The sequence below is a fragment of the Eulemur rufifrons genome, chromosome 18 (genome assembly GCF_041146395.1).
Source record: "Eulemur rufifrons isolate Redbay chromosome 18, OSU_ERuf_1, whole genome shotgun sequence".
Classification (NCBI taxonomy): domain Eukaryota; kingdom Metazoa; phylum Chordata; class Mammalia; order Primates; family Lemuridae; genus Eulemur; species Eulemur rufifrons.
Window position 1 is genome coordinate 39,776,074 of NC_091000.1, and position 15,812 is coordinate 39,791,885.

A 15,812-nucleotide genomic window follows, 5' to 3' on the forward strand; every position below is an offset into this window, starting at 1 on the left:
TGGGGAAAAAAAATAACAAAATGCCATGTATGTTCAATAAACTACAGATTTAATGTTATTTTCAGTTAGATTTATTTTAAGTATATACCTATATAGGAAATATAGATTTCTGCCCCTCCAAAAGTAATTTACAATAGAACACTTCAAATAAAAGAAAAAAATGTTGAATCTTAGTGAAAATGAAAATTCTCAAAAACTTTATAAAGTATAAATCATATACACTATTTCCTGAAGAAAGAAGTATTTTGTCTTCTCATAGTTTATTTATCACATATAATTTGCATATTTAGTCATAAAGAATGTCTTTTTTTCCATTATACAAACATTTATTCATTGAAAATAAATTTATGAAATGCCAACTATGTAATCTCTGCTGTTCTAGGTACTAGAAATACAAAGGTGAAATAAATAGTGCCCGTTTCTTTTATATATATAAATAAATACGCAGACAGACACAACCAAGAACCAATAGATAGATGGATAGACAGAAATATTTATAAAGAGATACATTTATCTTCAATGGCTTTTATTGAACCCCCGAAACTATGATATAAAGTTACATAACAATGAATTAGTCATGATAAATCTGAAGGTATTGTGAAGAGAAAAGCAAACACTTTTATTCTATGTGAACATTAACATTAACATTAACATTAACATTCTTCTATTCTATTTTTATTCCCTAGATGATTCTGAGGTGGAGGAGTCCACTGGGTCATTTCAGGTATCTTCACCAAAAAGAAAATACATATCCAGCAGAAATTGGTGAATATATATTCAATGATTTCTATAATTGTAATTATACTGGCCCCACAAAATAGGCCCAGCTGACCACCAACATCTGCTGTAATAAAACCAATAAAAAATTGAATGTCATTTTTCCATAAACAGCAAGTTAGACATTGTTAGAAGTTAAATTATTTGAAGCTCATAAGTTAATGATAACTGATATTATATGAAGGTGGGTTCAGTGTATTATTTTAAAATTTGGTATAAATAAAGTTATAGCAATAAGTGATAGTTTATAGTAATATTCATACAAATCATTTCAAAAAGCACAGAGGAAAAAGCAAACAGAAAATCTGTTTCCAAAAATATAACTCAAAGGCTTTGGAGGATGTAAAAGCTTGCTAAAGTCATAAAAGATCCTAGACAATTACAAATTCAGGTCCATGTGTTACATAAGGGGCAGAAATGCCATCCAGATGGCATTACTGGATGATAATGTTTTCCAGAAAATTAATTTCCAAGTAAGTTGTGACTTCAAGTGTCCAAACCATTTCTTTTTAAGCATTTATATTTCATTTAACCAAAGCATATTAGCATAGTATTGCCTTTTTTGGATGATTTTAAAATTTATATTTTATTATTTGTGCTTTTTTATTGTGGTAAAATATGCATAAAGTAAAATATAACATTTTAATAATGTTTTTGGTGTGCAGTTCTGTGGTGTTAAGTACATTCACATTGTTATACAACCATTCTCTTCACACATTTCCAGAACTTTTTCCTCTTCCCCATGGAAACTCTCTGTGCATTGAACACTAACTCCCCAGTCTCTCCTCCTCCAGCCCCTGGCAATCACCATTCTACTTTCTGTCTCTGAATTTGACCACTCCAGCACTGCTTTTTTAAATAGGTTACATTATTAATCATTATCTCATTGCCCTGGGCCCTTCTTAGGATCATGCCATTTTTGTAAAGTGTGGTAATGAAGTATAGGCTTCTCCAAGAGCTTTGGGGAATATGTATACTTCCTCCCTATTCACAGTCTCAGCAGCTATGTCTGACTGCTGTCACTTTGCCCGACTCTAATGTCCTCTTCTGTCTCTCGCATGGCCTCCTCTAAGATGCAATGAGATCTAGGAAATCAGCAATTAAGTTTGTTAAGGACTGTGATGAAGGAGAGTGAGCAGACAGTGATTGTAAACTAAATACCTAATTTTACTTCCTCGGGTTCTGGAGTGGAGCTCTGTGTGAAGACATGAGGTGGCCGACTTCCTACCCAGAGGCAGTATTGCTGAAACAGGCTACAAGAGTCCTTTGATGAGGATGGCAGTCTCATCAAAGAAGGGAAAGCATGATGTGAGTGTGAGTATGAAATGACGAACACCACCAGCCTTTTCTTTGTCAAAGTCCACGTGAGGTTTGCTTACATTCGTGTTTTCTACACAGTGGGGAAGTGTTAGATTTAAACAGTAGCCGAATGACAAGTACTACTGATTCTTTTTCCTTCATAGATAAGCTAAACCTTAAATATGAGAGAGGAAAAAAAAACTAACTAAAATTTAAAAAAAATTGAAGAACAACTAAATAATACTTACCAAGTAATTCAGGCACACTCACTGCTTTTTGCTGTTGGGTTATCTTATAGTTTAAATCACTATAGTTTATTTCAATGTTTACAAGATTCTCCCTAGGGATGAAAACAGAGTTATCATAGTTAACGATTGTCAGCACTACATTTAACTCCTGGCTGACAAAAGTAATATTCACTTCTGGTTTAGATGTTATTAATTGTTGAATTAGGCACAGAATTAGATTCAATATTAATCACGATTAGCATGATTTAATCAGGTACTTTTGTTGTGTTAGTGTTTAGGAGAAAGAATTATTTTTCTCCACCTCATTCCCGAGAAACTAAAAAAGACATTGCATGTAAATATCCACTAAGTAGACTACAGTATTTACAGAAATTTGTAAGTGTTTTTAAGTTTAATTCAAACCCTGGTTAGGTCTCTCATTACTTATGTGACCCACATTGATTTCCTGAATCTTGGATTCCTCATGAGTAGTCAGAATTTTAGTTGAACTCTCAGAGTTGAGATGAGGAGAAATTAAATAATGTATAGAAACTGGCACAGAACCTCACGCATACTGAGTGTTCAATAAATGCTAGTTATTTTCTCTATGTCATTAATGTATATTTGGGCAAAGACTCTGTTTCCTTAATATCTTCTAGAAATCTTTATATGTGACTGGAGTGGCTAAACATTATTTTAAAATAATTGCTCTCTTAAAAAAAATTATAACTTTTAAAAAATAAAATAATAGCTCTTTATGGGCTCTTCGAAGCTCTTACTCTCTATCTCCAGCCACCTCTCTTCCTTGAACTGCAATAATATATTCAATTGCCTCTTGTTATTTCTACTTGGATGTCTAACAGGTATTTCAAATTTAACATATTCCAAGTCAAACTCTTGCTATTTCCCCCAATTTATAATGTACTATAAAATTTCACACCCTGTAGCCAATCCATCGGGAAACTGTATTTGCCTCACCTTCAAAATGTGTCTGGACTTCTGCCATCTCTCACCCCACTCAGTGATACCACCTTTGCCCAGTCCTTCATTATTTTGCACCTGAATTTTTGCAATAGCTTTTTCACCAGTCATTCTGCTTCCAACTTTAATGCACTCCACCTCAACAGATACACACCTCTGTTCATACAATAACTTCAATATACGTCTGCAACTTGCCATATCATGTCACTCTTCTCCTCAACCCCACCCCCCATCCCAAGACTTCCCAGTATACTGCAAGTAAAACTCCCCCATGGAGTTTTGAGAACCTCTGCATTAGGTCTTTGCTCAAACTTCACCTTCTCAGGAGAGGCTTTCCTGATCATGCCCCACAACCCTGGGAACAACCCTCCCTGGCTCTGGCTTCCCGAGACTGCTTCTCTAGTGCCTTCTCTCCATGGCACAGGCACCATCTGATGTGACTAGATGTATTTATGGTCCATCTCCATCCCAGTGGACATAGCACAACAAGGCAAGGTTTTTGTCTTGCACACCGAGGTATTCCTAATGCTTCAAATGCTCCTCAAATCCTAACACATTGTAGGTGCTCATTATATATTTGCAAAATGGACAAATAAGGGAATGAATTAAAGAAGTAACAATAAATGAGTGAATAAATATTCAAGTGTGCTATAAGGTGAGGTGGAAACCAACCACCTCATGATTTGCAAATGGCAACAATAATTGTCATTAAGAATGGATCCTATTAACAATGTTTTCTAGAATTATATGGTATTCTTTAACATATCTAAGAAATGTGGCTGTAAATCACTCTCCTTATTGTTTACAGTTTTTGAAACCAGTATTCCCAAATATACTTAATCTAAAATACGTCATTAATATATTTGCTTCATATCCATTGGTTTAACCCTGGGTACCAGGAGAATGTACCATGTTAAAATAGATAATGGGGGGTATGGTAATATTTACATATAATAAAGCAGTTGCCAAAGTGATGGAAATAATAAAGTTGTCTTGGAAGTACAGAAATTTCAGTGAGATTTCAATCTTTTTAGCCCCTGTTGTGCTCCTAATTTGCATGTACACTGATAATATTGTTTAATTTCCCAAGCACGACGTTCATAATCATTTCCAAACATTCTCCATCTGTGTTTTTGAGAGAAGATGAATTCCTCCCCCATAAAAATATTGTGATATTTACTCAATTCGTCTCAGGAAGCTGATTTGCCCAGTAATTTGGGTCACACTGAATCTGTGCCTCATGGTGAGAGTGAAATTGTTCAGGATTTAAGTCCAAGAATATTGGTTTGTGTCATGAGAGGCACATTATAAAATAAAAACTGAGTTTTTCATTGTGTTACAAAACACTAAGGAAGAGCTTTCAGATGCTTGAACATGAATGCTGCCGTAAGGGGAATGAATTGGTTTTGCACGAAAGCAAACAATTTTTATTTCAAAACTTAAGTTAAAATGGAACAATTTAAAAAATTCACTTGTTTTGCTAATGAAATGGGCTTATATCCAGCCACAATTTACCCTTATATTCACTGCCTCACTGCCTGTTCAGTGAAGCTAAGCTTCTCAGCATTTGGGGGTCCAGCAGCTGTCACCTGGACCCTGGATTGGCCATCGTGTGGCTGTGATTTCTGCCCCAAGAAGACATACACAGGAATTCATACTTAAAGTAGTTTGCTTCTTTTTAATCTTACTGCTAAGATTGTATGTCCATTCTTTTGACAAACTGCATTTATGTTTTCTTTCTTTCTTTTTTTTTTTTTTTTTTTGAGACAGAGTCTCACTGTGTTGGCCAGACTGGAGTGCAGTGGCCTGATCATAGCTCACTGCAGCCTTCAGCTCCTGGGCTTATGGGATCCTTCCATCTTCAGCTTCAGAGCTCTCAAGTAGCTGGGACTACAGGTGTGCACCACCACACCTGGCTAATTTTTTTTTTTCATTCAGTTTTTATAGAGGTGAGGTCTCACTATGTTGCCCAGGCTGGTCTCCAACTCCTGGCCTCAAGTAATCTTCCCACCTCAGCCTCCCAAAGTGCTGGGATTATAGGCATGAGCTACTGCCCCCAGCTGGCATTTGTATTTTCTGATTCATCACTCTTTGATTTCTGTCCACAAACCAGTTTCTTAATCATATGTGTGACTTCTAACTGCCTCCATCTAGGATTTGGACAACCTCTGAGTTTAGCTGCCTTTGTTCAGCTCCTTACCTTAATCCTCCTGGTAATAGCCTTCACTGTTCACAACCATGTGAGGTCCCTACATGTCAATTATGTGATAGGATTAATTGGAAATACATTTATAATAATCTGAGTTTTGGGGGAAAAAAACCTGCATTCTTAGGGTTATTTTGTTTTTATACGGCTTTCTTTTCTGATTCACCTCCAAAATCATGCCCATATTCTCTGCATATTAAATAATAATGAAATTCAGGAGATGTTTATCAGCCAAAAATCATGCAAAGTGCTTTTTTAAGTCATATTTAGATATAACAGGAATGACACTACAAGCAAATCGGTTTCCCACATTAAAATGAAGTACAGAGATATCTGTGTTAGAGTCAGAAGTATAAACAAAGACATAATTACAAATTTTGTAGCTCTTCTTTTTTTATCTGCTAAGTGTCTGAAATCATACCTCCATCAGTCCTACCTTGATGAAAATGCTTTTTCTTTCTGATTTGTAAAGATCACTTTGTTCTGTAGGCATTTACATGAGGAAAATTTTTTTGTTAATTTAATACAAGGCTAACACTAGAATCAAAACACACCTTCAAAGTCAGGTACTTGACTGCGCAAATGTAAATCAACTTTAAAATAGTTAATATATTTTTATATTAATAAATATAATATAAATACCAATATACTATATTGCTGTTTCATGTCCTAGGCCTAACAATATAAATCAAAAGCAAAGAGGAATGTTAAGCTTGTTCCCCAGTTAGAAAACAAAGCGTTCTTTATGAGATTTGATTTGTAATTACTAAGAGGCAGCATGGTATAGCAGAAAGAGAACTCATTTAATACTCAGTTAATCAGAGGAATTGGAATCACGTGCCTCTGTGGAAAGTCTATGGGGATGAGAGTCAAAGGTCTTGGCCACAACTTCTTTCTGTGCTGCTATCTTTACAGGACAGTTCCTTAAAATACAGTGTGCTTCTGTTTCCTCATCTGTGACATTAGAATGATAATTTATGTTCCAGTTACCTTATGCAGTTACTAGAAGACTCAAACTATATAATATACTGGTAAGGAATTTTTATATTTTAAAGCATTCATTGATATTAGGCAGAATTATTATTTTCCCCAATTGGGGCAGTAAAAGTGTGATCATGAGCAAATTCCTCAAGCAAACATCATTTTCCTTTCATGCAATTAAAGTAAGGGATTGAAAGACATGATATTATCTAATTTAAAAATTCTATGCTACCGTTGTTAATTCAGTGATGAGCTGTCACCTCCCTTGATTGATAGGAATTTTATTTCCTGAGTCTTTGAGAGTTTTCAGTAAAGGAAACATTCATATTAATTGCAATTAATTTACAAGTCTAACAAGATTACCTGATATATTTCTGGCTTTTATTCAACTTCTTGGAAAGATATTTCAAAGCTTTTTTACTTGGGAAGCTGGAATAAGAAATAGTGGCAGGATATTCCGTTTCTTCACAAGAAACAGGACAGCTAGAATTATGTGTTCCCACTGTACATAATTCCTTAAATTCAATGTGATCTGAAATGAAAATCAGGGGAGGGAATTCAAAGAAGAGGAATATTTCACAATAGGGAAGATAGAGCTTTTTAAAGTTTATAATTTCAGTTTCAATGGTAAAAAAAAGTGGTTCTACCACTGTAGGATGACTATAGTTGACAATAATATACAGCTTCAAATAGCTAGAAGGAGAATATTAAATATACTCAACATGAAACAACAGATGTTTGATATGGTGGACAAACTAATCACCATACATTATATGTATTGAAGTATCACGATGCACCCCATTAATATGTACAATTATTGTTTGTCAATTAAAAAAAATAAATTTAAAAAGTGGTTTACAAATTCTATCACACTATTAATACTTTCTTAGCAAATGGTGTTTGTATTTTATTTTAAATAAAGCAAAGCAGACAGAATATGGAGCATAGGAGTTGTTATCTTGGAATTCATTGAGTCACTGGATTAGGATCTTTGTTAGAAATAAGAAATTCTCTTCAGGAAGTCTCTGGCTCTATTTCCGTAAGATATCAGATATACGAACAGGACAAAGATGGAAAGTTGTTTGTGTGATCTTGTGTCACCGTAAGAAAAACTTTCAAACCTAATCCTGAAAGCCAACTCAGGTTTAAATTAAACTAACCTTTAGACGTGTCACAACATATAATGATGCAAAATATGTGGCTGGGTATTTAAAATCTCCTATCTCTATGGACCCAGTAACTTCTAAATCAGCCACTGAGGTCCTCTGTCTCCGTCCTCTCTCGGCTCCTTGAGAGCAGCCAGGCTGTCCACGCAAATGCGCAAATGCGCACTGGGAAAAGCCCCTGCTGGGGTGGTCCTTGTCCCCAGCCTGGACCACCTCCCAGGGCCCATCCACTGTCCTCACTCCTGGTAGATACTCAGGTTCTTGTTTTCCCTTTGGTAGTGAAATGAAACCCTTTGTTCCTGTGAACCCATTGTTCACCAAGACCCACCTGATTAATGACCCACTTTGGGTTTGTTTTTCAGACTCTAATATTTCTTTAGAGCATAACTTTTGCACGCATCCATGAGTTCTTTAGGGCTACTGTGAATGACCACCACTCTTTCCCTACACCAACATTCTCTCACACACTCACACACATGTTCACACACTACCATGCACACACTCTCATGCACCACACAATCACATACACGTGCTCTCACATACACACACTCACACACTCATACTCTCACACTCGTATACACCCACATAGTCACATACACCTGTGCACTCACACACACTCATGTACACATACTCACACACCCACACTCCCACACACATACACTCACACACTCACATACACACACTCATATACACCCACATACTCACATACACATGCACATGCTCTCACACACACTTTCCAGACCCACACACACACACATACACATACACATTCACACACTCACATACACATACTCTCACACACACACTCCCACCCACTCACACATACATACTCACACACATACTGTCACACGTTCATACCTCCTGTACTCCCACGTACACTCACATACACATGTGCTCACACACTCACATACTCTCACATACTCCCACGCACACTCATACACATACTCACACCTGCACACTCACACAGTCTCACACACACTCCTCTGACCCCATTTTCCCACAACAGTTGACACAGAACTGCCTGATTTGTTTCCCTAAGTTCTCCATCCAGCCTTCATCAGGGACAGAAAATCAGAAGAAATTTGGCAGCATAATTCCCACTCTCTTGGTTATTAATATGTCTTTTGCATATTCAACTTGTGGGCTATAAAAAAATATAAGACCCCTTTGACTCCTATTCATACTGTGAAATATTTTACAACCATTGAAAAGAGCCCATTAAGTCAATTCCATTGTTGTGGAGATATTTCTACAATGGGTTAGAAAAGCAAGTTTCATAAAAGAGTACATATTAGCATTCTGTTTTAATAAAACAATCAATGATTTAAAGTTATAAATATAAAGCTATATATGGGGAGACAGTTATGGTAGAATATACTATGGTGTTTACATTGATTGGGGGTTAAGGTAAGAGGTATGTAAGCAAAAAAAAAAAAAAGAGGCTGTTTAAGAAAAAGCTGCCCTCAATAAATACAGCATATATGATTATGATTCCATTTATGGAAAAAATTTTATATATAACAGATGTATAATAAAATGAATGAGTGAAAGGATGATTCCCAAACAGTGGGAGTAATTCTCAGAGCGATGCAACTTCTACTGATTTTTTACATGGTTTCTTTTCTATTCTGTAATGTTTGAACTATTCACAACAGACCCATTTTATTTATGTAATAAGAAAAAACAGCAAGGCTATTTTGATTATAAAAAAATACAAAATTCTAAAAACAATATAAAGATTTAGAAATAAAACTGAACTCTCTGATGTTATTTTGTCACTGTGTATCTTTAATCCAGATGTGTCTTAAAATCAGAGGGTTTTTGTTTTTGTTTCTTTGTTTTAACTGTGTAGGTTTATATAAGCTACTGTTTAAGAACATTAAAAAAAACTCTCCCTCTTATAGTCTATATTCTGTTTCATTTCTGAGGTATCCATAGTATGAGTTAACGTCCTGAATTACATTGATCAACATTAATATGAATCCTAAAAATAAAAGAAGTAAATAAAACCACTTACCAAGCATAGGAGAAACACAATTGTAGTATTTTTGTAAGTCACATTCTATCCCATTTCCTTAAAAACAATGAGTATAACAAATAGAGACTTTACACTTTATAAAATAAGTGACCTTATGACAAAAATATCTTTCTTACGTCCATCCATCCATTCATCCATCTCCCATCCATACATATGGACATTTATTCTTTTGTAAGAAAAAGTATGAAAGGATGTTAATACCCAGTGAAAATATACATTGGGAGGAAGGATAATGTTTTTATTTATTTCTATATTTCTTTCCATCTGTCTATATCATTCTAAAATCTTTAAGTGACAATAGTAATTTTAAAATGTTGGTAGTTTTCAAATTTTAAGTTACTTTCACAGTTATCATCTCATTTGATCTTGCTCACAATCCTGTGATTTGAGAATCTTCATTTTACGGATGAAGAAACTAAGCCTTGGTACATTGTGTGTATTTTCCATCCTGCTCCCTCTATCCACTGAGAGAAATAGAATCCCATTGAGTGTGTGTACATATGTGGGCAGCCTTTCTAGGAATAGGATGGGGGCAGATAAGTACCAATATTTGCTAAGCACCTGCTGTGGACCTCGAGACAAGTAGTAAAATCAATATGTATCAGGGTTTAATCCTAGGGCTGATTCTAAAGCCTTAGTCATTTAGCCTTAATACAATATTTGTCTATTGGTATAACCCATGTGATTTCTGAGAGTAGCCACAACATTTAGTAACAATCCTGAAAATAACCAAAAGAGATTGTCCACTTACAATTTGTAGGCAATTTGTGGAATGCTAGACAAACTACAGGGTGTTCCAAAACTCTCCATATAAAGGAAAAATTTTGTAATGAATATTTTATAAATAAAGGTACATTTAGCTACAATTTTCCATTTTCCCTATGTATGATGACTTTTGGGACACCCTGTATAAGGAAGTGTTCTTTGTGAAAAGATTGAAAGTAAAAAAAGAAAAAAGAAATCTACCTTCAAAATTAAGTTAGGAAAAAGCCTCATTTTTCAAAATTGTGCCTTACTTATGGCAATAACATTTCTTCCATTATAAAGGACAATGAAATTTTGGAAACAGCACATATCGGAAAAGCTGATTTTAGAGATTGCTTCTACAGAGTGTTAGTGGAGTTACCTTAGTGAAAGGACAGCATTGCTAGAAAATCATCTAATACAAAAACATCGCTGCACACAACAGTGTGCTGGCCCCATTGTTTGCTTCTTGCACAACCACCTGGTGGTTAACTTGTTTTTTTAAGAGCTTGTTTTGCAGAACTGGAAAACTACTGAACAATCAGGAAAGGGCATGTAGACCTCTTAGCACCTGCCAAACTGAATTCTGAGAAACCAGATCAAGGAGCCAGATCAAACCAACCTAACAGAAAATGGCCGCCTTCCATTATCATTTCACAACAACAACTGTTTTACTCTCTATAACCATAATAAAATTCCAAGCCACTCATTCTCAGGGCCAGCATTCCTTCTTCCTTTCATGCTGTCCCCTTTCCTCCCTTGGAATGCAAAATAAACTCCTTGTTTTAAGCCTCTTTTTATCTTTGAGTCGAGAATTCTTTCTCATCCCACAGAAGGAGCACCCCTAACACTTAGCTAATTAATTTAATGTTTAGAAGTCCCCATTTTCTCATTTATAAATAGACTTAGAGGGATATGTAAGTATCTAACCAAATAAGATGACATTCCTGAAAACTTTTGGTATATCCTAAACTTCATGCCAATGTCATGCTTTGTGTTTTATATAGCATCTTGCCTTGTTTCTGGTCCATATTAATTATTCATTTTGTGGTTTGTAAGAAATAACAATTTTTAAAATTTTAAACAGTATTCTGCATCAATAAGTTCAGACTTGTTTCCGGTAACTTTGCCAATGTAATTGGAAATGATAAATCAGAGCCAAGGTTTTACAGAATGTTTTATAGAATGGCAGTTTTCAAGGGGCCAGAGATCAATAATCTGAATTCTAAAAGAAGGAAGTGATGATTCTGGAAATTTCTGAGCAATAGTTTGGTAGGCAGGTAGTGTTTTTACAAGATGTAAACAGAAAATCAAATCACAGCCTCAGGAACCTATGAAGAGCTGGCCCCACAGATCCATTAATTAAGGAAATTTCTTTCTAACCTCCCGTTATTGAGGACATGCAAATTGTACCTCTGTACATCTGGCACCTAAAACTAAAGCCTATCCCATTCCACACTAATAACATTTATACAGACTATATTCTATATTCTGTGCCATGCATTTTTCAAACCACTCACACACATGCCCCTTTTATCTTTACAACAACCCTATGCGGCAAGAATATTATTCTCCTCCCACCACCACCTCCCCACTTCTTCCAGCAGATGAGAGAGGTTAAGTCACCTGTCCAAGATCCTGGAGATGAGAACTGTGGAACTGAGCTGAGCAGCCCAGAGCGGATCCAGCTCTTATCCCTGCTGCCCTATTGCACCCTTAGATGCTTGCCTCATAACTATGGTTCTAGAAATGTTTTAAATTGTATGCAAAGAAGGCCTGAAGTTTCTTTTACAGTCACAAAGAAAATCATTTTCTAGGTTTTTTTTTTTTTTTTTAAGGATCGGTAAGAAATATACATAATCCAATTTTTCTTTCAAAAACTGAGAAAATCTTGATGTGCCATTTTAGACATTTGCGATCATCTGATTTCAGCCTTTGGGAATAAGAATTGGGGACCCACCCTGATAACACAATTTTTTTTTCCCAGAAATCTCTGCTATGATTTCATGATTTCAAATTTGTCTGCTGAGGTTGTATTTGGCAAATGGCTGACTTTCCAGCATAGAATTTCATAAGAATGGGAAACAATTTAGTGATATGTTCATTTTATATGTTTCGAATTAAGTAAATATAATTAAATAAGGGGAAAGCCATCATTATTTACCAGGAAGCAGAAAAGGCAAACATCCACATCGCTTTTTTATGTGCTGGGCTTTACATTCCTTCAAGCAACCGGAAGTGCTGTAGCTGCTGAAATTCTGCAGCTTGATGTTCGGATTGCATTCTCCCCAAGGATATTCTTGATGAACTGTCTTAAGATAAAATAAACACTCAGTTCAGGAGATTTATCCAAGTCAAGCCACCCATTTTCCATCACAACGACTGATACATATTTTTACTTTTCTCTCGGAGCTCTTTGATCTTTTAACATTGACTACATTTGCCTCTTTTGCCTCCTCTATTAACCTGAAAGTCCCTAAAGGTAGGTATTAATTAACATAATAGTGATCCTTTAACATATATCTCAAATGCTAATCAAGAAAGAGAGATGGATTATTCTAAAAATTAACTCACATAAGAAAAAAAGTCATTTATGCAAATGTCATGTTGGCATACTCATCAGCCCATCAACAAAACAGCAACCAAAATCACAAAGAAAAAAGAAAGATTCTTTATTGAGCACCTATTATGTGCCAGGCAACAATGATAAGTGCTTTCTTAATGGTACTTCCCTTAAACTTCATTACTACCAAGGGGAAATATCACCTCTGCCTGAGTTGTGCAGAGAGGAGATGCAAATTCAGGAAGCTAATTAAGAAAATTACTGAGCAAGTGGCTGGCAAATGGAAACCTGTCAGACCAGCCTGACTCTAAGATTCCTGCTATTTCTACTTTAATTGTCTCCTTCCTAGATAGTCCCACGGAGAAAACATAGCTCAGCAACTTAGGTGTCTCCTTATACTCAATGACTCTTTCCATTTCTACTGACATTTAGAGTCGCCTTGGATTAGATAGGCCTCACAGCTTTCACTTATACTGTATATGTGAATCCACTGTTTCTACTAAATATGTGCCTCCACATAAAGAAAAAGAATCGGAAATGAAATTTTGGAATTTTCAGTGTTGTTCTAAAGGCATGGAAGAAAGGCGTTTCCAATGAAAAGCAATATTTATGTATTTAATGCATTCGCTATCCCACCTAATTCCCTCAGACTCCACATCTTTCAAGCATTTACCTTCACTTGGCGCATGGTTACCCGTGCGTGCATCCCCGCTGGTGTTGACAAGCCTAAACCATCAAGCTGTGGCACCTTCTTTGGTGAATGGATAGCAAAGATGATCCCGGCATCAAGAAAACCAAGAGCGGGGTTGTCAGTGAATTCCTCCTGAAATAAAAGTGCATTTTCCCCAAAATTGCAAATTGAGTTTATCAGTTCAACACAAGTTTAGGATTGAGTTTTATCATCTCGTGATAGCATCTGACATCCAAAATCAATATTTTATGTTAGGATTTAATCTCTTTTTATATAAGAATTTTGAAATTAAACAACTAGGCAAACCTTTCTTGGCCAAATTACAGCTCAAGGCTTCTATAGTTTTCCATGGATCATTTTAACCTCAGATAAATGCCATTAGTATGTAAGATGACTGTTAATGATCTTACTTCCTCTGGCCCTCTCTTCACCTAGTGACCTTTTAGTTGCTGCCTTCTTGGCTGTTCTCTTTGCTGCATTTGTTTTAGAAAATCATTTGGTCTTCTTCGCTTTGCAATTAAAATTACTGGCCTTATTTAAAATTCAAATTAATTTTCTCATATAAGTGAAGATTTGCACTCTTTTTATACAAATCTTATGTCAGATGAAGAAATTTAAGACTAAACTTCTGGTGACCTTGTCATTAGTTGTAATTTCAGGCTATAAGGAGAAGGGATAGACTTAAGACTATAATGATTTCTCTGTCAATGTGTCAACTGTGTATGTAATTGAAGTTAATAAACATGCTTAATATTCTATTTGTAACTCAGAACTCTATTTCTCCTGGGCTTGTTATAATCCTCTAAGAGACACTTAACTGGCCAGACTGGAGAAATAACTCAGTGCCATTTACTTATGCAACATTGCATTGAATTTGTAGATTTTAATTGCATTCTAAAAATATTTGGAAAATTTTAGTTTATAAAACTTACAATTTAATATTTGAACTGACCATATAACTGATATTTGAATGACTTGAATATATTAATTAAATATATATACAAGTATGCATAGGTACATGCATTGGAGTATGCAATGTCATGTTTAGACATAAAAAATATATATCTTGAATGGGGATACAGGAGGAAGCCATGAAAAGTATCTTAAGAATTCTTTAAAAGTAACCAATGGCCTCATTCACTTGAATTGGGAGGTGGGGTAGTTTTGTAGGATTTAGGAACACCAGGTTTATTTCCTCTCTTTGGCATTAATTATGTGATTTTGGATATTTAATACACCAGCATTTCAGAATCCTCATTTATTAAACCACAGTAATGGAGTAGAATACCTCTAAATGTATAATTCTAGAAGTGGTTATGCAAGACAGAATGTGAGAGTTATACCGGGTACCCTTGAAGATAACACCACTGGATTTCTTAGGTGTCTGAACATCTGTCTCCTAAGCCTGAATACTTAGAACTTCTTAGGCCCATTACAACTTTCCAAAAGCTAGGCTTTGGCAAAGTCTATTTACATAGCAATTATTTTTTTCATCACCTTTCCAGATATAGATTCTAAGGTTTGTAAAATGTTTGTATAGTTGCTTTCTAAAGCATATTGCCTTATTTATGTGAAAATCTCTCTGAAATTATTTTTAAATACTTAGAGTTATCTTAAAATAACTATATACATTGCAATTTAGAAATCTCTGGGTTTCCTTACTTTGTGGCCTGAACATTTCCTGGAGTTACAATAATGGAAGTCAGTAGAATAGCTAAATATTTCCAGGTTACGATTCAAATTTTTGACTATTCTATCTCTAATTCACTATTTATACAGAATCCATGAGACTGTAAGCTAACTTAACAATGAAGTAATATGCAACTTGAAGGAACTATTTGACAAGGCAAAACATTCTGATCAAACTCCTTGTCATTTTTGTTTGTTTTGAACCTGGGTAGGTTGCAGAAAATTCAATACCTGACCGATGTTGAAGAGCAAGCTCAAGCCTCTTCCAGAGACACTCACTTTTTTCTTTGCTTGGATAGTTTCACCATTATTAAAAGTAAAACAATTTCCATATTCAGTGAAGACATGTGCAAAATCCTCCAATATAAAAATGAATCAAATAAACACAATCAATTGGGTATTTTTGTTACTTCTAAAGTTTAATTGCTTTAACTTATTTTTAAAATCACA

The 15,812-nt window shown here is 35.2% G+C and overlaps 1 protein-coding gene across 1 annotated transcript in view; it reads right to left on the minus strand.

Annotated features, from left to right (window-relative positions):
• Positions 1–499: 499 nt before the first annotated feature.
• Positions 500–15,812, minus strand: part of ASIC5 (acid sensing ion channel subunit family member 5) — a 29,164-nt gene continuing 13,851 nt past the window's right edge. Inside the window, exons 5-11 of the mRNA XM_069493084.1 lie at positions 15,594–15,719; positions 13,656–13,805; positions 12,584–12,731; positions 9,655–9,711; positions 6,835–7,003; positions 2,325–2,416; positions 500–844 (exon numbers count right to left, since the gene is read on the minus strand). Of these exons, the coding sequence (XP_069349185.1) occupies positions 654–844; positions 2,325–2,416; positions 6,835–7,003; positions 9,655–9,711; positions 12,584–12,731; positions 13,656–13,805; positions 15,594–15,719 (933 nt within the window). The 3' untranslated portion in view covers positions 500–653. The remainder of the gene's footprint in view (positions 845–2,324; positions 2,417–6,834; positions 7,004–9,654; positions 9,712–12,583; positions 12,732–13,655; positions 13,806–15,593; positions 15,720–15,812) is intronic.